The sequence below is a fragment of the Heterodontus francisci genome, chromosome 4, assembly GCF_036365525.1.
Source record: "Heterodontus francisci isolate sHetFra1 chromosome 4, sHetFra1.hap1, whole genome shotgun sequence".
Classification (NCBI taxonomy): Eukaryota; Metazoa; Chordata; class Chondrichthyes; order Heterodontiformes; family Heterodontidae; genus Heterodontus; species Heterodontus francisci.
The window spans coordinates 54,430,184-54,452,578 of NC_090374.1; the positions used below are offsets into that span (position 1 = coordinate 54,430,184).

At 40.0% G+C, this 22,395-nt stretch overlaps 1 protein-coding gene across 1 annotated transcript in view; it reads right to left on the reverse strand.

The window, feature by feature from the left end:
* fcho2 (FCH and mu domain containing endocytic adaptor 2) overlaps positions 1 to 22,395 on the reverse strand; it is a 311,078-nt gene that overhangs the window by 149,222 nt on the left and 139,461 nt on the right. Inside the window, exons 8-11 of the mRNA XM_068029556.1 lie at positions 17,428 to 17,524; positions 8,520 to 8,564; positions 7,448 to 7,520; positions 5,604 to 5,628 (exon numbers count right to left, since the gene is read on the reverse strand). Of these exons, the coding sequence (XP_067885657.1) occupies positions 5,604 to 5,628; positions 7,448 to 7,520; positions 8,520 to 8,564; positions 17,428 to 17,524 (240 nt within the window). The remainder of the gene's footprint in view (positions 1 to 5,603; positions 5,629 to 7,447; positions 7,521 to 8,519; positions 8,565 to 17,427; positions 17,525 to 22,395) is intronic.

Genomic DNA, 22,395 nt, shown 5'->3' on the forward strand with positions numbered 1-22,395 from the left:
TGAGAGAGTAGGTCCCATAAAGGATCAGTGTGGTAATCTATGTGTGGAGCCACAGGAAATGGGCGAGGTATTAAATGAATACTTCTCGTCTGTATTTACTGTGGAGAAGGTCATGGAAGCTAGTGAGTTGAAGGGAGGGAACAGTAATATCCTGGAGATTATTAACATTACAAAGGAGGTGTTGGAGGATTTGAAGCGCATTAAGGTGGATAAATCCCCAGGGCCTGACCAGGTGTATCCTAGGATGCTATGGGAAGCAAGGGAGGAGATTGCTGGGGCCCTGGCAGAGATTTTTGTACCATCGTTAGCCATGGGTGAGGTACCGGAAGACTGAAGGATAGCTAATGTTGTGCCTTTATTTAAGAAGGGCAGCAGGGATAAGCCAGGGAACTGCAGGCCGGTGAGCCTTACAACAGTGGTGGGAAAGTTATTGAAAGAGATTCTGAGAGACAGGATTTATATGCATTTGAAAAGGCAAGGTCTGATTAGGGATAGTCAGCATGGCTTTATGCGTGGGAAATCATGTCTCACGAATTTGATTAAGTTTTTTGAGGAGGTGACCAAGAGGATTGACGAGGACAGGGCGGTGGACGTTGTCTACATGGACTTTAGCAAGGCCTTTGATAAGGTCTTGCATGGTAGGCTGGTCCAGAAGGTTTGAACACATGGGATCCAGGGTGAGCTAGCCAATTGGATACAAAATGGGCTTGGTGATAGGAGGCAGAGGGTGGTAGTGGAGGGTTGTTTTTCAGATTGGAGGCCGGTGACCAGTGGTGTGCCGCAGGGATCGGTGCTGGGCCCTCTGTTGTTTGTCATGTATATTAATGACTTGGATGTGAATGTAGGGGGCATGATTAGTAAGTTTGCAGATGACACGAAAATTGGTGGTATAGTGGACAGTGAAGAAGGTTGTCTAAGGTTACAACAGGATATAGATCAACTGGGAAAGTGGGCAAGGGATTGGCAAATGGAATTTAACGCAGACAAGTGCGAAGTGATGCATTTTGGGAAGTTAAACCAGGGCAGGACATATACAGTGAATGGTAGGGCCCTGGGGAGTGTTGTTGAGCAGAGAGACCTTGGCGTGCAAGTACATAGTTCCCTGAAAGTGGCAACACAGGTAGACAGGGTGGCGAAGAAGGCGTATGGCATGCTTGCCTTCATCGGGCAAGGCACTGAATGTAAGAGTTGGGACGTCATGTTATAGCTGTACATAACGTTGGTTAGGCTGCATTTGGAATACTGTGTGCAGTTCTGGTTGCCGCACTACAGGAAAGATATGATTAAGCTAGAGAGGGTGCAGAAAAGATTGAAGAGGATGTTGCCTGGTTTGGAGGGCTTGAGTTATAAAGAGAGATTGGATAGGCTGGGTCTGTTTTCCCTGGAGCGAAGGAGGCTGAGAGGGGACATGATCGAGGTATATAAAATTATGATAGGCATAGATAGGGTTGATAGCCAGAGTCTGTTTCCCATGGTAGGGGAGACTAAAACTAGAGGGCATAGATTTAAGGTGAGAGGGAGGAGGTTTAAAGGGGATCAAAGGGGTAAATTTTTCACACAAAGAATAGTGGGTATCTGGAGTGAGCTGCCTGAGGAGGCAGGAACAGTAGCAACTTTTAAGAGGCATCTGGACAGGTACTTGAATGAACAAGGCGTAGAGGGATATGGAATTAATGCAGGCAGGTGAGATTAGCATAGATAGGCATTATGGTCGGCATGGACGTGGTGGGCCACAGGGCCTGTTTCTATGCTGTACGACTCTATGATTCTCTGACTCTAAATTGGTTAAGCATGATTTCCCTTTCGCAAAACCATGTTGACTCTGTCTGATTACCTTGAATTTTTCTAAATGCCCTGTTATAACGTCTTTACACCACATGGACTGCAATGACTGAGATGAGGGGAGCGATGGCGTGGTAGCTAAATTTGCAGATGACACAAAGATAGGTAGGAAAGTTTGTTGTGAAGAGGACATAAGGAGGTTGCAGATCGATATAGATAGGTTGAGTGAGTGGACAGAAATCTGGCAGAGAGAGTATAATGTGGGAAAATGTGACGTTTGCTTTTTTATCCTTCCTGCCAAAGTGGATTATTTCTTAAACAGGGAACGACTGCAGAATTCCGAAGTATACAGGGAGCTTGGTGTTCTAGTGCATGAGTCACAAAAGCTTAGTATGCAGGTACAGCAAATAATAAAGAAGGCTAATGGAATCCTATCCTTTATTACGAGAGGAATTGAAAATAAAAGTAAGGATGTTTTGCTTCAGTTATGCAGGGCATTGGTGAGACCACATCTCGAATACTGTGTGCAGTTTTGGTCTCCTTATTTAAGGAAGTATGTGAATGCGTTGGAGGTGGTTCAGAGGTTTATCAGATTGATACCTGGAATGAACAGGTTGTCTTATGAGGAAAGGCTGGACAGACTGGGCTTGTCTTCACTGGAGTTTAGAAGAGTGAGGGGAGACTTGATTGAAGTATATAAGATCCTGAACGGTCTTGACAAGGTAGATGTGGCGAGGATGTTTCCTCTTGTGGGTGAGTCCAGAGCTAGGGGACACTGTTTCAAAAGTAGAGGTTGCCCTTTTAGGACAGAGACGAGAAGAATTTTTTTCTCTGAGGGTTGTATGACTTTGGAATTCTCTGCGGCAGAAGGTGATAGAGGCGAGATCATTGAATATTTTTAACGCAGAGGTAGATAGATTTTTGTTAGGCAAGGGAATCAAAGGTTATCGGGGGTAGATGGGAGTGTGGAATTCAAGATTGAAACAGGTCAGCCATGATCTTATTAAATGGCAGAGCAGGCTCGATGGGCTGAATGGCCTACTTCAGCTCCTAATTCATATGGTCGTATGCAGCTGTTCAAGAAAGCGGCTCACCACCACCTTCTGAAGGGCAATTAGGGATGGGCAATAAATGCTAGCCTAGCCAGCAACACCCACATCTCACGAACAAATAAAAAAAAGATGCTGCCAGACCTGCTGAGTATTTCCAGCATTTCCTGTTTTTATTTTGATAGACAGTGGATCTAGTTTGCAATGAAATTTATTAAAACATAGGGTCAGTATTGAACCGTTAAACAGTCATATGCCATCATACACACAGCAGTGGAAGATGGTACTATTAGGTTATGCAAAAAATCTTCTGCATTGCAGTCTGCATCTAAGCATGTGACATTTTTTGATATCAATCTCAGCAATGCAGGCTCCCGACACAGCAGCAGCATTATGAAAGCTCTGACTACTGCAATGGAGGCTTTGGGGTGTGAACCTCAAGCAGTTCTGGCCACCTTCAACTTACTTGGGAAATGGTTACAGGCAACAGTTCAGAGATTTCATACATGAAAGAACGCTCAATATCTTTTACTATCATCGGTTCTTTCTGCAGTGTTTTTGATACCTCATATCTGCTCTGTCAACAAGATTGCCTACTTCTACCTCCATTCCACCCTTGCCTCCACTGAAACGCTCATCCACACCTGAAATCAAACCCCCATAGAAATTCCAACTCATTAAGAAATCTACTCCTTGCATCCTATCCCATACTAAGTTCAGCTCTTCTATCACGCAACCCTTAACTAGAAAGAGGAAATGAAAGATCATCTAGCATTCCTTATGCTCAACGTTATCTAGGGACACAAGATGAAATGTGTATGGGCACAAAACTGGCAGCAGAACTTTATGCAACAATATGCAGTTTTACTACAAAGTATTCTCCCTGAAATCTTCTGTATGTTCACCCGTACGACACGGACAGTGGAAGGTCAAGAAAGAAGGAAACTGCAGCTATAATACCGAGAAAACAGCTATACCTGCAGGATTTTACTTAGTGTTCTGAAAATCAAATTTCCCATGGTAGACACAGGAAGCTCCATTTGAGGACTTGTGCAATTGTATTTGACATGCAAACAGAGATAGATTGAATAAGAAATAGAAATAAAAATGAAAACAAAATAAGTTTCAAAATGTCATACATAGTTCATTATGATTTTTCAGCTGTCACTGCACATTCACCTCTGGACCTTGACACTACAGGTTCAAATAAAGTCCAAACTGATGGGTACATATGTTCAGGAGTCCAAATCAGAAATGGGTACATATGTTCTATTGGAAATTTTCTTTTCCTACATTACACTTCAAATGTACTTAATTTTCTGTAAAGTGCTTTGGGATGTCTTATAGTTGTTATAAATGCTTTATAAATTCAAGTGCTTCTTTCTTTCTCGTTTCAATAATTCAGTTTACTTCAAGATATTGGTAAAAGGAACATTTTCCCTTTCAGATATTGTCAGAATCTAGCAGTCCAAGGTCAACTAAACCAGTTAAATGCAAAGTATAGCTCCCTATACTCTGTCCCAATCCAAGAAGGACACCACCCATTGTACATTAAGTGTGATATTTTTCAATTTCTCATATCAGCAATCCTACAGTCTCTGAATAAAACTGTCAAATGAGGGCAGCTCTGGGATGTGATTAAAATTATTTAGGACTGTTACAATCAGCAGACAGGAAATAGACAGCAGATGGAAGGCTTCTAATTTCTTCATCCCATCAATCTGGACTTGATCTGAACCCGTAGTGTCGAGGCCCAGAGGTGAATGTGCAGTGAGAACCAGCACACAAGCCAATCCCTTTAAATCAAATTTCAGATGGTACTTAAGGTTTTCACTGAGTAATATTAAAACAGAGTCATAAAAAGAACTTTTAAAACGTTCTTATGGCGAGGTCTGTAATATAGTGTATTTTCTGCGTGTCTAATGTTATTGGTGAAACTAAGAAATCAAAATGAAGCAAAAGAATTCATATAAATCTGAAAGAGCTTTAAAAGATAAAGATCACTGGACAACAGTAAAATATAAAAAGAGCAGTCAGGTTTCGAAAATTAACTTAAAATTGTTAAGAGGATGCAAGTTGGCTCTGTAGTTCAAACAGCTAAGCATCTGAGCCTGCCAAGCACAGATGCACATCACAGCAATTTCCTCGCCTCAAATGGATCATTTTTATCAGTTATTCTTCAGTCAGTTAATTAGTTAAGTTGCTACACAAAGTGGAGTTTTCTGGGTTTTTTTATGGGGATGGCCAGGGGTGGGGAGGGCGGGGGGGCGCAGTGAAGGGTGGAAAGGAAGGAGGAAAGAAAATTGTCATCTCTCAGGCTGTTTAAACTGAAATTCCTATTACTCAGTTATGTATCATGCAATTTCTTATTCTGTAGATGTATACATTTTGTGCCAGCAGTTGATAGTCTTGTGTTTGAAGACCAGTAAGGAACATTCAGTTAGTAAAAGGCTTATTTCTTTTAAACAAATACACCCAGCACAAGAAGTAATTGCTTGAAAACTACACTGCACTTAAAACTTCTAGACTATGGTCATCTATATGCAGGTCTCTATTTTACATGTGCTTGGTTGATCAATTTAGTGAGCCATTTACCAGGTATATTACCTGATTACCTAGTTATGAGTTGTTCTCATGAGTTGAACTGAGACATTACAAACGGATAAATCTTTTCCCATATTGTATTTGCAACAATTTATCAAAATGTTACAGTATCCAGAAGAATGAGACTGATCGTACCACCAAACTAGGTTCATTATTAGATCTACTTACAACTGAATCAGCATCTGGAGATTCCCTGTAGAAGGAATAAAATAAAAACAAAATGTAATTGCTGGTAACATTTAAATCATAAACACATAAAAATAAAAAAGTCAATTAGTATTTACCACTGGCAACATTTACAATACTGCATTATTTATTATTTAAGGTACATTCATATCTGTAATTTTGTAAAACACTTTTTATACATTAAAGAAGTTACCACAACATCATGTTTTAAGACAATGATAGAAAGGATTGGACTGTATTCTATGGATGTTACTGTAATTAGTTTTTACTGAGAAAGACAATAGAATAAAACAACTTTTAAATTGAACATGCAAGACTTTGGTTGACCAGGGGGAAAAGCTATAGTTTAACAAGAAGAGTAATAGTTCTATGAGAACAGTGAGTTATTAGCCAGGCCTTCAACTAAGCAACTGTGATGGCATTCAACTAAGCAACTGTGATTGCATAAAACCATAAGTAAAAAATCATCAAACCTAAGATGGAATCATTGCTTTAGATTCACTTCCAGATATCAACCTATTGTATAGTTCTCAGTTTGTTATTTAGCATGCATGCTAAGTACAGTAGAAGTAAATGAACAATGTCAAGATCACTAAGTATATGTGACATTAACAACCATCACAGCAACATGACTTGTTTTTAAACAAAATACAGGAAAGGATAAATATAACATTTTCCATTTTTTGAGACACTAAGTTTTAATTAGAAAAACTAGAGTCAAGGTCCCCAAAGCAGGACATCAAAGTAGAAAAGACTCAAAAGAAGACAAGCAGCAATAGTTTGATGCCAAGCTTCGGTTTTAAAAACCTTAAGATTATTGAAGGGAGGAAATATTGAGAGAGTATGACTTCCACAGATTTTAGATTTAGAGATACAGCACTGAAACAGGCCCTTCGGCCCACCGAGTCTGTGCCGACCATTAACCACCCATTTATACTAATCCTACACTAATCCCATATTCCGACCACATCCTCACCTGTCCCTATATTCCCCTACCACCTACCTATACTAGGGGCAATTTATAATGTACAATTTACCTAGCAACCTGCAAGTCGTTTTTTTTTGGCTGTGGGAGGAAACCGGAGCACCCGAAGGAAACCCACGCAGACACAGGGAGAACTTGCAAACTCCACACAGTCAGTACCCAGAATTGAACCCGGGTCGCTGGAGCTGTGAGGCTGCGGTGCTAACCACTGCGCTGCCCAGTTGGGCCATACTTTTCTCCCTCCCTTCTAGAGGACCTGGTTGAGCTTAGACTCCCTTCCTCCTCGAGAAGACAAAGTTTAAATGCCAATTGTAATTAGGATCTGATCTCAAGTCACCCAAGCCATATTTATACTGCTCTAGCACTATCCTCGAGGCACTGCCTTCCAGCGCATGGGTCTTACAAAGCCAGTGGCAACAAAGAAAATATTGACAGATTTCCTAAGCAGACAAGGAGACCCAAGTTTTAAAAAAGATCTTCTCAAGTTCGCTTAGTAAATTTAGCAAATCTTTACTGCTGTCACCAACTATGCAAGACCCTCACGTCAGGAGTTGGTAGCAATAGCATGGGACTACCATAATATAAAAGCAGCTCTAATTAACACCGTCACTCTCAAAATTCCAGAAACATTTTTCACTGTAGAAGCGTAAAGTACTGTAAAAACAAAAATTCTGCAGAATGGGTGGCTTTCAGCTAAAATAAAACTTCTTTAAAATGCAATGAATATCAATAGAACATTCATATAAAATGCTGACAATTTTAACTGCTGTACAACTTCAAGAACATAAAAATGTCCTATATCTCCTGAACATTTGATAGTACCATTAAAACAACAACTCACACTGAATCTGTATCTTTTTCTTTTTTTATCCGTCCTGGTATTCCAAAAGTTTTTCTTCTTGTCTTCTTCACCCCTGCATTAGAAATATCGGTTAGCAAATTCAGAATTGTAACTAAAATAACAGATCCAATCTTGCAACAAGAACTAGTATTGGGCTTCAGAGACATAATTTTCTCTATTATTTAATCTCCAAATTACATAAGCATATTGCATTTTTAAATTGTTCGCTATCCTCATTTGACAGAATAATTTCTCATGTCTCTCATATATATTAAGCTGGTTTTCTGTATTGCAAGAGCCATGCCTGTGGCAATTCTCTTCTTGCTTGATTGAGGAGGAAGGAGGAAAGGAGTGGAGAATAGAATGAGGAAAGTGAGTTTGAGCACATACAAGAAATGGAAGGGGAAGCAGAGAAAGGGGGATGGGGGCAAGCAAGGGAAGGAAATGATATGGGGGGCAGGGTGCTACAGGAGAGAAAACAGAGAGGAATGAGTGTGGGGGAAGGATGGTAGAGAGAGTAATTGTTCAATGGCAAGGGGGAGAAGAGAGTATTAGAAAGTGCTATCTGAAGCAGAGGGGCAGAATGTAGGGACAGATTTGAGAGGTGGTAAAATGGTATAAAAGGAAAGGGAGAGTGAAAGAGACTTCTTGGGAATCCAAGACCACCCTGCATTCTGGCCTCTTGCCACTGAACAGGCTCCCTCTCTTCCCAACCTTTTCTTCTTCCCCCTCGTTCCTGTTTTGTTTTCTCTATTGACATAAGCAGAGACAAAGATTTAAGGAGGAGAGACACAGAGATTGAGACCCTGGTGAGCAGGAAATTAAAACAGAGACAGTTAGATATGCAGCGTGCAGAATGCTATGAAAGAATCTGCTGCAGAAAGAAGACTGTAGAAATACGAGCAAGGGAAACCCTATTATGGGTGGTAAGGGTTCAGGAGAAAATCTCTGGCTCTGATGAGAGCGAGAGGAACCGTTGCTGTCAGGATTTTGAAAGTCAACCTGATGAACACCATACTCTGTGATGCATCATAAGTAACACCACCATATTTACTAAAAGCAGACCATTTACCTTCTAGCGCATTGGCTATGTTACATTCTTCAAATTCAACAGAACCTAAAGTAATAAAACAAATGATTATGTTTCAAATCAAGTTTCTTTCAAAATTCACTGCAGTTTTGTAAAAAGAACGGTTCAATTCAGCAGTCAAAATATTTTTTAGTTTTTTTTAAATGAAAAGTTAGATGTTTGATTGCTTTTACATTTTCAAACAGAGAGATCAGATAATCTTTTGTGAAGTTTTAGAGCTGAACTTACTCTGCTTTGTTTCCAGGGAGTGTTCCCTGGGCACAAAGGAGCAAATAAAACTAGATCAGTAATATAAAAGCAAAATACTGCAGATGCTGGAATTCTGGAACAAAAACAGAAAATGCTTGAAATACTCAGCAAGTCTGATAGCATCTGGGCAGAGAAAAACAGAGTTAATGTTTCATGTCCTTTCATCAGAACTGAGAAAAGTTAGAAATGTAATAGGTTTTGAACAAGTGAAAGGGGGGAGCGTGGGAAAAAGAACAAAAGGGAAGGTCTATGATAGGGTGGAGGGCAGGGGAGATTGCATGACAAAAGGTTTCATGGTGCAAAGGGAGCGGTAATGGAACAAGTAAAGAAACAAAAGATGTGTCGAGAAGAGGTGTAAATGGCAGGACAGCAGCCATCTGAACGATAGGTAAAGGAATTAAGAAAGAAATGAGAAAAAAACAAACCAGCAAAAAAAAAATTAAACAAAATGGGCAGAGGTTATGAACTAAAATTGTTGAACTCAATGTTGAGTCCAGAAGGCTGAAAGGTACCCGGTTGAAAGATGAGGTGCTGTTCCTCAAGCTTCATTAGAACACTGCAGCAGACCAAGAACAGAAGGTCAGAGTGAGAGCAAGGTGGAGAATTAAAATGACAGTTGGCTGGAGACTCAGAGTTACGCTTGCAGACTGAATGGAAATGTTCCACAAAGCAGTCACCCAATTTGTATTTGGTCTCCCCACTGTCGAGGAGGCCACATCATGAACAGCAAATACAGTACACTAAATTGAAACAAGTACAAGTAAATCGCTGTTTCACTTGAAAGGAGTGTTTGGGGCCTTGGACAGCGAGAAGGGAGGAGGTGAAAGGGCAGGTGTTGCATCTCCTGACTTGCATGGACAGGGAGGGGGTGATGGGAATGATTGAGATGTAGCCCAGGGTGTCGCTGAGGGAACAGTGCCTTCGGAATGTTGAAAGGGATGGGGAAGTTATGTTTGGTACTGGCATCACACTGGAGGTGGCGAAAATGGCAGAGGATGATCCATTGTAGGCTGGTGGAGCGGAAGGTGTGAGAGCAGAAGGGCGTGAAATGAAACACGCATGGTTGAGGGCCCTGTCGACCACAGTGGGGAGGGGGGTGGGGGTCCTCACTTGAGGATAAAGGAAGACTATCAGAAGTGCTAGTAAGGAAGGTTGCATCCTCCAAACAGATGCAATAGAGATGGAGAAACTGGGACAATGGAATAGAATCCTACACTGGAGAGACCAACCGCAGACTGGGTGATCACTTTGTGGAACATCTCCGCTCAGTCTGCAAGCGCGACCCCAAGCTTCTAGTCAGCGTTAATTTTAATTCTCCACCTTGCACATACTCTGACCTTTCACTCTTTGGCCTTCAGCAGTGTTCCAATGAGACTTAACATAAGCTCAAGGAACAGCACCTCATCTTTCGATTGGGTACTTGACAGCCTTCTGGACTTTACAAATTCAGATCATAACCTCTTCACTGGTATTTTCTTCTCTCATTTCTTTCTTAATTACTTTGCTATCCTTCAAATTTACACCTCCTCTCGACACATCTTTTTTTTCTTCACTTGCCCCATTGCCGCTCCCTGCGGCTTTGCACCAACAAACCATCTGTCATTTAATCTGTCTTGCCTCCACCCTATCATAGACCTTCCCTTCTGTTTTTTCCCCCCCTCCCCCCTCTTTCACTTGCTCAAAACCTATTACATTTCTAACTTTTCTTACTTCTGATGAAAGGTCACAGACCTGAAACATTAACTCTGTTTCTCTCTCCACAGATCCTGACAGACCTGCTAAGTATTTCCGGCATTTTCTGTTTGTAAAGTAAGACCTTTGTGTTGCCCTGCGATTTCTCCCGAAGCAAACATTCAAATCCATTCCTCTTTAAGTAGGAGTAATGCAATTGTAACTTCTGTCTCTTTTTCTGCTCCCGACACCAGGCAGCAACCCATTTGAGAGAATGCCCAGAAGTACAAGACCTTAGGTTTTTCATCTAGCTCCCCTCAAAACAGAGGACCTAAGAGGGACAGACAGTAAGGCAGCAGAGGTCCTGAAAAGCTGAATGCCTTTTGCTTTCAGGTGCCCATTAAATCTTAAGGTCTACAGGCCTACCGGCTGCTGCTCTTGGGCAGAAGCCAGAATGCCCCACAATCGTAGGGCGTTACTGATGCCGTGCATTTCTCAGGTATGTAGCAGAAGTTATATGTCTGCCTGTTATCAGAAACAGGTCCCAGGCCTGTATGGATACACTGCGTACAGAGTAATCACCTAAACCCATCAACAGGGGCAGGTGAATTGCAACCAGGCCAGGAGGTGGTTGGGAAGGACGGTATAAATCAACCAAATTTTGTACTTTCAGCAGGAATTTCAACTGAGGCACTAAAAATCCCCCATTATATTATACAATGTGTCTTTACATCAATTAAATATCAGATTCTTTAAGATAGCAAACTAAATTTCATCAATATTTTATTTTTTTCAAGATTATTCAAGGCATTCCACATATGCAACAGCAATTCCACTACAGTTTGCTAGTAATCAGTTTAGAAATGAATAAAATTAAAAACAAATGTACCTTCATCTATCAATTAGGTGCAAAAATCCATTTCATGTTAAATTTGAATTCTCAGTGGACTGTTTGCCACTTAAAAGGCCTTATATCAGGTAATTTGAGAAACACTTTGCCAAATGAACCCTGGATATCCGAGGGTATTAATGTACATTCCTGAACCAACAGACCACAAAATGCACTTGTGTTACAATCTCAGAAAATAGTCAAACATATCCAATGTAGGACAATATAAATTTGGGAGAGAATCTGGACAAATATAATTCTAGAAAATACATATGGTTTATAGATATGAATTTTATTTAATTTAGTCAGATATATTTAAATAGCTTGATTAAATGCAGATTAAAAATGATAATAGATCATTTGTTACTTTCAAATTTAAAATAATTTAAGAAGTATTTTTTTTAATTTAAAAAAGGCAATATTTCTGGTTGTTCCATTAGCTTCCAGTTAGGTTCCACAGAAGAAGGAGCAAGCATAGTGTACCTATCTGAAAAATAGTACCAGATAGGAACTGAAGTAATCAGTTGTGCCTTCCCTGAAATTATGTAGTGCTGGCAAAGGGTTAAAAAGAGAAACTTTTATTTTTAAATAGGAAACAGTTTTCAAAAATAATGCACGATAGCATCAGTTACTGAGTACTCTTGCAATTTTTGTAGTCTTGGCAGAAACATCTAACATTAATACACATTTTAAGAATAAATCTTTTTGATTTTAAACTGGAATATGCAATATTTGAATGAAGGACTGTACACATCAATTGGGGAATTCTGCCATTTTTTTGGAAGGGGGCAAGTAGCAAACATCTCGAGAGCTATAAAACAAAATTTCAGTGAAAATATACCACTAGGTATTTTAACTAATAAACATTTCTATCAGTTCAATCTTTGCTTCAAATCATTTGGAGCAATTTATGCTGAAACTGTCTCAAACTCCAACATTTGTTGTAATATGGGAACAACTAAAACAAAAATAATTGCCAATACTAAAAAGAGGTTCTTCAAAAATGTAAACGGACAATGGACCAATTTTTATAACGAGATATGTTTTTGAGCCACGAAATCATGCATGAAAGGACAGTTTTTAAATTGTATATTCTTCAAATGTTGCATGAAGCGACAAAGCCTTTGCGTGCCTGGCTTACAGCCAGTTGACAACTCAGCTGGACATGACTGCACATTCTGACCCCCCTTGCAGCACGTCACTTCTGAATTGTTTCTGCAGTCGAAAGTTTATTCAACCTCTCTCTTAAAAGCACTGAACCGACTATCATTCTGCTATTTAATCATGGCAAAACATGTTATTTTTCTGACAGCGCTGAAGCCAGAGTGCAATCCCTAATGAACAGCTTGATACAAGAAGAATTTGAAATGTTTTAGCCTCAATTAATTCTGCTGTCAAAACAAATGGTAACCGTTGGTACTTAGATGTTGAGCTTGCACACAAAAGGTCAATTTTTGTATACATAAAACACATCCAAGCAATCTCTAAGTTGTGTCTGATGTCTTTTTTTAAAAAATAGAAAATTGCAGTTTTTTTTTAAGACATACTGCAATAGCTGGAGACCAATATGCACATATATTATTAAAAAGCCAACAATTTTTTTTACATTAGAACTAGGGAACTTCAGAAATTATTTATGCTACTTTAAGAAAAATATTAGAAATTATGGTTTATAAAATGTTATATGAAATCAAAAATGTGGTCAAAGATTATACTTAGACAGAAACTCACTAATTTTTTTTTAAACATACAGGCATTTGATGAAAATAAGATAATATGCCTATCTGTAAGATAAAGAAACATTTCTGAAGGGAAGAGACCACCCGACCACACAGTCCACCATCTTATGCTATAAATTATACACCCTTGACATTGAATTTTCAGTTTTCACCAGAAGAAATAATACATTTCCTGCAAGAGGAGCAAACAAATGTGACAAAATGAAGATCAAAGTCTAGATATACAGGCTTATAAGTCAACTTTGTGCAAAGTCTGTCTCCATGATACATTTGTCTTAATTTCCAAATTTTATCAGCCTTTATTTCTTTTGGTGTATGCATCTACTAATTAATAAAATACCTACAAAAGGATTACAGTTGTAATTCCATATCTAGCATAGTTGAAAAATCTAAAAGATAACTCTCCCTCTCCAAATAAATGATCAACTCAATCCTTTCCAAGTACAATATATTCATTAATTCCCTTTAGATAGACACTAAATCTGATGAATTAGTAAATTATTGGTTAACTGCCAGAAACCAAGATTACTTTGGTTTGGCTTGTGCCTCATTTATACTGCAGCAGCCAAAACAGTATCAGATTCACTTTAACAGTGGTGTGAATGCAGAAAAGCAAAGTATTGCATACATCTAATCAAACATATACAAAGAACCCACAGCTTAGTCACCCAGAATCATAATGAAATTTGGAATGATAGCGCAGAACTGAAGGCATAACTACTCTTTTTGACCATTAGGAATTTAAAATCATTCAGCAGGTTGGTCAAGTTTGAAGCCAACTACAGTAGGGATGTGAGATCACCTTTTTTGGACTGTCTTACCACTAAAACATTTACAGAAATTACAAGCGCTTTACAGGCCACTTGGTATTAGTGGGGCAAAATATAACATGCTATATTGCCGTAAAATGTGCAGAATGATTGAGGCATTAATCAGAAATGCATGATGGCATGTCAACTGATTCAGAAACTTTAGATCAGTGTATAACTTTAATAATCCAAAGTCCACCCAACCAATCATGACCTTCATAGCTAGATAGTAATACTTTGATAGACAAACATGCAAAAAGTAAAAGGAAGGATGAGGCTGATTAGGAAGCAAGAAGGAACTCTTGTGGAGATAGAAAACATGGCTGAGGTACTGAATGAGTACTTTGCATCTGTCTTCACAAACGAAAAGGATACGGCCAATATCGCAGTAAATGGAGGAGCGCGTAGAGAAACTGGTTACATAGAAATAAGTCAAAGGCGGGGGATACTTAAAAGGTCGGCAGTGCTCAAAATCAAATGTAGGAAAGTCATCCTGTCCGGATGGAATGAATCCTATGTTGCTAAGGGAAGGGTGGAAATAGCGGATGCTGCGTCGACAATCTTTCAATTCTCCTTGGATTTGGGAACAGTGCCAGAGGACTAAAGGGTGGCAAATGTTATACCTTTATTCAAAAAAGAGGGAAGAGGGATAAACCCAGTAACTACAGGTCAGTCTAGTCAATATCAATGGTGGGGAAACTTCTAGAGACGATAATCTGGCTCAAAATGAATTGCCACTTACAAAGACGTGTGTTAAAAAACAACAGCCAACACAAATTTGTTAAAATCATGTCTAATAAAAGGATTGAGTTCTTTGATGAAGTAACAGAGAGGGTTGAGCACTGGAGGGAAATAAACTTGCAGGGTTACGGGGATAGAACGGTAGAATGGAATGGACTGGATTGCACGACAGACAGCCAGCATGGAGTCAATAGCCTCCTATGCCATAAGGACTCTATGACTGTGTGACAAGACATATGGTGAGATAGCAGGGGATTGGGACTAATTGGAAAGCTCTTTCAAAGATCCGGCAGGGGCCAAGCCTGACATGATTATTATTTGACATCAGAATCACAGAATTACAATGCACCAAACTAAAGTCTTTGTATAGTGCATCAGATATTATACGATATATTCAATTATAGAATGATACATTACTGAAGGAGGCCATTTGATCCATTATGCACATGCCGGATCTTTGAAAGAGTTTTCCAATTAATTCCACTCCCCTTCTATTTCACCATAACCCAGATAAGGCCATCTCTGATCACTTCCTTGTATTACTCTTCACCCACACTCCACCTTCCCCCTCCCAAACCTACCTCCTTCTGTGTTGGCCCTTGGAAGAAACTCCTTTTATAATTCACTTATAACTGCACTTTCAAAATCCCAACTGTCTAGCCACTGGCCCTCCATTCACCAGGACATTTCTGCTGCTACCAGTCTGCTCAACCACAAGCTCACCTCCATTTTTGATGCCCCAGTCCCCATTAAAACCATTACTCTCTCTCACCCTGGTCGTTCCCCTGGTATGACAGTCATCTCAAATCCCTCACCTACAGAGGATGTAAACTTGAATGGATATAGCAGACAACTGGTTTCGCCATTCACTGCCAGATATAGCTGGACCAGATACTGTTCTCTATTCCAGGATCATGCAGGAATGCAAAGATAACCCCCAGCTTCTTTTCTCCACTGCAAACTGTCGTATTAAACCTCTCTACCTTGTCTTCTCCACCCTCACCTCCAACAAGTGCGAGTAGCTCATGGACTTCTTTGTCACTAAGATGGAGATCATCCGACCAGCTGCCTCTATCGCCATGACTATTGAAACCCCTATGAACACTACGCTTCTACACGTTGTTGCGCACCCCCTCCCCCCAAACCCCTGCAGTCATTTGCCCCATGGTGCCGTGGACTCGCGATTTTCTCTAGACTGCACTCCCTGGTGCATCGTCACCCTCACCAGTATTTAGCAATGAAAACTAGTTTGAGAGTGGAACACTCCCTGAGGATTTCTGTTCTGTCAGCCTCTTCCTACCCTGCTGGATATCCACCCACTTACTATCCTCCTGGATTGTGCTCTCCAGAAAATTCTCAGCCTCTCATCTGCAAAACTATAAAACATATATACAAAAAATATTTTGCTGCAAGCGTGAAACAATGTAAGCATAGGTCACTGCATTTTCTTCTGATTAAGAGCTGCTGGAACAATCAGTTTTTTTCAATCTGAAGAAAATAAAACAATAAAGGAGGCAATGAGTGTTTTAAAACCATTTGTCCTTCTACTCCATCCAGGGCAAAGAGAAACAGCTCTGCAGTTGTGCCAGCAGAATTCTATTGTACTTTTAGGGATGTATAAGTAAAATCATTGCACAATACAAGGTTCAAAGAACTACTGGCCCATTTTTGTAAGGAAGTGTATAATCCAAATGTTTTTCCACAACACCTTTCTGTTTCCAAGCTGCCTACTGCGTTTGCCCACAAAAAAACACTAAATTTCAAAAAATTATTGAGTTGTGAAGTGCTTTGGGATGTCCTTAGTATGTAAAAATCACATCATCAATTAAAGAGGACCCATTCAACATAAAATGCTAAAAAATTTAATTCTATTAATAGGCATAACCCACAAAAATCTTGCTAAGGAATTCTAACCCATAGAAAAGGCTCCATGCATTACTACTCTAAGTAGAAGTAAATTGTTTTTAAAGGAATAAGCTTTCACTACATCCTTATAAGTATCTGGTCATCAATACCTGCTCAAACTTGTGATTTTTTAATTAGAAGTAAAAATACTGTTTATTATTTAAAGAAAAAAATCAGCCCCTACAAAATCTAAGGTATATATATATATAATACACACATGCATTTTAGCAACTGACCTCAGAAATGCCACAAAGATAGCAGTTCCCATTAGAAGGACAGCCACTGCAAGGTAAGCCTTTTTAAATAGTGAATTCTTATATTACATATATTCACATGCATATTTTACATATTATAGATGGCCTTCTGATCAGGAGTGCTTCCTAGGACAACCATTAAAACATGTTTAGTTGCTCTGCAGTGACAAAACAGCACAAACACAGAAAACGTATTGTGACCTGTAAAAAAATGTATATAAATTTTGCACTACGAAATATTAAAGAAGAATTTAGCAAAGGATTTTCATAATATATAGTTCAAGGACCACAAAAGCAAAAATTTCCTATCCTTGGCAACAGATCTGCGCCTATGTATTAACAGCTTAAGTAAGCAATGTTCACACTTTTATTATTGCTTTGTTTTGAAACAAAAAACTTGCATTTCTACATCTTTCACAACCTCAGGATGTCCCAAAGCGCTTTGCAGCCAATGACGTACTTCCTTGAAGTACAGTCAATGTTGAGAAATATTGCTTTCACATGCTAAAGATGAAACTGACACCATAAATCTGAGTAAACAACAGCACAAATAAAAATTGTTACAAAGCTTTATAGACTTCGAAAAAAAAGTGAAATGTTAACTCATTAGCACACAAGACAGTACAATCTTACCAGGTCTATCTTTGCCAGTGCCTTTTGTTTCAGCAAACTTCTGTATCAAGCTTTCAACTGTAGTGTTCTCCATGTTCTGTACTAATTCATCATGCACCTAAAATCAAGAACTTATTTTTAAATGGATAAATGCAATATATTTATAACGGATCTTGATTATGGACCTTGTTTATATTCGTTCATGGGATGTGGGCGTCACCGGTAAGGCCATTATTTATTCCCCCTCCTTCAAGAAGGTGGTGGCGAGCCGCCTTTGTGAACCACTGCAGCCTGTGTGGTGTAGGTACTCCCACAGTGCTGTTATGTAAGAAATTCCAGGATTTTGAAGCAGCGACGATGAAGAAATGGTGATATATTTCCAAGTCAGGATAACGTGTGACTTGGAGGGGAATTTGCAGGTGGTGGCGTTTCCATATGCCTGCTGCCCTTGTTCTTCTAGCTGGTAGAGGTCATGGATTGGGGAAGTGCTCATGTATAAGCCTTGGCGAGTTGCTGCAGTGCATCTTGTATATGGCACACACTGCTGCCACTGTGCGTCGGTGGTGGAGGGAGTGAATGTTGTGGATGGGGTGCCACTCAAGGGGGCTGCATTGTCCTAGATGGTGTTGCGCTTCTCGAGTGTTGTTCGAGCCACACTCATCCAGGCAAGTGAACAGTATTGCATCACACACCTGACCTGAGCCTTGTAGATGGTGGACAGGCATTGGGGAGTCAAGAGGTCAATCACTCGCTGCAGAATTTCGAACCTCTGAGCTGCTCGTAGCCACAGTATTCATGTGGCTGGTCCAGTTAAGTTTCTGGTCATTGGAGATTCCCCCAAGATTTTGAAGGTAGGGGATTCTGCAATAATAATACCGATGAATGTCAAAAGAAGAACTCAGTCCGAAAGCATGACCCTAAGCTTCCGGTTGCTTGCCATTTCTACACACCCCCTTGCTTTCCAGCGCACATTTCTGCCCTTGGTCTGCTGCAGTGTTCCAGTGAACATCAACGCAAGCTCGAGGAGCAGCACTTCATCTTTCAATTAGGCAATCTACAGCCTTGTGGACTCAACATTGAGTTCAACAATTTAAGAGCATGACTGACCTTATTTTAATTTTTTGATCATTTTATTTTATTTTTTAACCATGTGCCTGTTTTTCATGTGCTTTTGGACAGAGCTGCTCATTACTCTGCCATTAACACTCTACTCTCTCTGGTCTAATGCTTTGTCTTTCACCACTAGCATTAACACTCTCTTTGCCTTTGTTCCATGACAACTTTGTCATTTAATCTCCCCTGCCCTCTCACACACATTCCCTTTTGTTCTCTTTCCCACCAAACCACCCGCGCTGCCTTCACTAGCTTAAAACCTAATTCTTTTCTAACCTTTGCCAGTTCTGATGAAAGGTCAAAGACCTGAAACATTAACTCTGCTTCTCTCTCCACGGATGCTGCCTGACCTGCTGATTATTTCCAGCACTTTGTTTTTATTTCAGATTTCCTGCATCTGCAGTATTTTGCTTTTATTTTATGGTCAGACTCTCTCTTGTTTGAGATGGTCATCGCCTGGCACTTGTGTGGTGCAAACGTTACTTGCCACTTACTAGTCCAAGCCTGACTGTTGTCCAGGTCCTGCTGCATGTGGGCACAGACACTACCCTGAGGAACACCTACAGTGATGTCCTGGAGCTGAGATGATTGGCCTCAAATAACTACAACCATCTTCCTTTGTGCTAGGTATGATTCCAGCCAGTGGAGAGCTCTACTCCCACTCCAACCGATTCCCACTGATTTTAATTTTACTAAGGCTCCTTGATGCCACACTGACTCAAATGCAATCAAGGGCAGTCACTGTCACCTCACCTCTGGCATTCAGCTCTTTAGTCCATGTTTGGACCAAGTTGTAATGAGGTCCAGAGCCAAGTGGTCCTGACAGAACTGAAACTGAGCATCAGTGAGCAGGTTGTTGTGAGTAAGTGGCACTTGATAACATTGTCAATTGCACTTTCCATCACTTTGTTGATGATTGATAGTAAGTTGGTGGGGTGATAATTGCCCAAATTGGATTTGTCCTACTTTTTGTGGCATACCTGGGTAATTTTACACATTGTTGGGTAGATGCCAGTGTTGCAGCTGTACTGGATCAGCTTGGCTAGAGACACAGCTATACCTGGAGCACGTCTTCAGCACTACAGCTAGGATGTGGTTGTGGGCCATAGCCTTTGCTATATCCATTGCACTCAGCCATTTATTGATATCATATGCAGTGAATCAAATTGGTTGAAGGCTGGCTTCTGTGATGGTGGGGTCCTCAGGAGGAGCCCGAGATGGTTCATCCACTCGGCACTCCTGGCTGCAGATGGTCATGAATGCTTCAGTCTTGACTTTTGCACTCACGTGCTGGGCTCCACCATCATTGAGGATGGAGATTTTTCCAAAGCCTCCTCCTCCCGTTAGTTGTTTAACTGTTCACTCATGACCAGATTGGCAGGACTGCAGAGCTTTGATCTGATCCATTGGTTGTGGTATCACTTAACTGTCTGTAGAATACTGCTTCCACTGTTTAGCTGTACAGGAAGTGAAAACTGTAACAAGACTGAAAGTTCAACAGGATTTGGGAGTTCGGATACCCAAAACAAACAAGTATATAAATTTAAAGGGCCTTAATGCAATAAAACAAGGGAACAATTAGAGCAAATAGCTCGGCAGAATTTATAAGCCTATGAATTTGAGAGGCAGAAAAAGAGCATCTAGTCCATCAGGCCTTCTCCCAATTATGATGGCCAGACCATCATGACTAAACATTACCTCCTTCCCATCTTCCCCTCCCCTCCACCCACAGAACAACCACAGTAAACAATAACATCAGAGGGGGTAGATTATGCCTGGCCTGCTCAGCTTCGTTGAGGAAGCACCAAGTGGACTGTGATAATCCTGATTTGTACCTGGCTTATAAATTCCCTCATGAAAGGTTATTGGCCAAACTTAAAAGTTATTAAACCTTGTAACAGCCCAGGAAACTGGTTTAAAGGGCAATCAGCATAAGTACTCATTAGAATAATTATGTTTTGATTGGGGGAGTACTGGGTAGGCTTGGTGTTAGGACCCTACTATTTCTCAGTTGCGTAAATGACTTAAGACACAGGTACTCAATGCAAAATGGGAGAGGTAGAAGAATTGTAGAAAGCAGCTCAAAAACTAAAGATTAAGTTGGACAAAATTAATATATAGTAGAGCAATGGCAGATAAATCTTAATGCAGGCAAAGTGCTGCACACTGGATGGAAAATTAAGCAACAAGTATACTTCAATTATTGTACTGAAATAGGTACGGATGAAGTGCATCGAGACCCAGGACTCTTCTAATGCAATGCTGAATATATTTATAAAACCATTGTACAGCAGTAATCAACAAAGCCAGCAGAATGTTGAACTGCATAGCCTGACTTGTGTTCAAACTGTTCTATGGTCAGACCACTATACTGTATCCAGTTCTGGTTGCCAAGAGACATTTAATTTCTGCAGACAGTGCAGGGAAGAGCCACAGTGAGGTAGACCCCAGATGTGAGGAGTCAGAGTTATGAGGAAAGACTGGAGCAATGTAAACTTTTCAGCCCAAAAAAAGTGTCAGAGGTTATCTTAAAACTATCTAAGATATAAGTGGTACAGTAAAGGTAAATCTGGATAATCATTTAAAATTAAAATCGGAGTATTATTTTTAATTAAATAGTGAGAGTAGAACAAGGGGATATAAGATTCAAATTAATAAAAGGTAACTTTATAATTCATATTAGAATATTCTTCTTCATACAGACAGTAGAATGGACATCTGGTGGAATAGTAGGAGCTAAAATCCTGGATGCATTTAAGAAACAAGTAGATTAAGCAATAATGGAAGTGTATGGAAGTGTATGGACCTAATAAGACCTGAATGGTCTTCCTCATCCATCATTATTTTGTGATCATAAAGGAGTATTTGGCCAGTACCCATTTGCAACTTGTACCATTTTTAAACCAGGACAAGTTTTTCTCTTTATCCAATGTTATAAACTAATGAGGGGCAGTTAAAACAACTGAACTGGAAAAGATCATTAGGGATTATGCTAGCTACCAGACAGCACAGATGATCTTCAGGTATACTCAACTACAAAGTGCAACAATATTATTGGTCCAGATAATCACACTGCCGACTATTCTTGTTGTAGTAGTCACAGAATTGTTACAGTGCAGAAGGAGGGCATTCGGCCCATCGTGTCCGCACTGGCTCTCTGAAAGAGCAACTCCCTCAGTTCCATTCCCTTGCCTTCTCCCCATCGCCCTACATATTCTTCCTTTTCATGTAACTGTCCAATTTCCTTTTGAATGCTTCAGTTGAACCTGCCTCCACCATACGCTCAGGCAGCGCATTCCAGACCTTAACCACTCGCTGCGTGAAAAAGTTTTTCCTCATGTCACTTTTGCTTCTCTTACCAAATACTTTAAAATCTGTGCCCTCTCATTCTCGATCCTTTCACAATTGGGGACAGTTTCAACCAGTATGCATCCCAAAATGGACTGGATTATTATAGTAAAAGTAGCAATGGCAACTTCCAATGCTTAAAACACTAATTGCCACATATCGCCCATTAGATTATCTTAACATAATTTTTTTTTTAACATTTTTGAATCAGCACATTAATCTGCTGCATTGATGCAACTAAGGCATTTATACAGTGAAATCATGCTGTCTGAAATGTTTGAGTAAAAACTAACATACATATGAAATTCCTTTGTCTGGTATTTTATTAAGTCATCAACCCATTTGATTCAACATGCTCAAATATTAATACAACACACGTTCATTGTTAAACACCAACAGAAGCAGTTTTGCATACTGATCTGGTTCCATCACAATTTTTGTTTACAATGTTGGATGGATTCAAAGACTGGTGGCAATAACTAGGGGGGGAATTTTATCCTGGTGGCGGGGGTCTCGATGTCCGGAGAA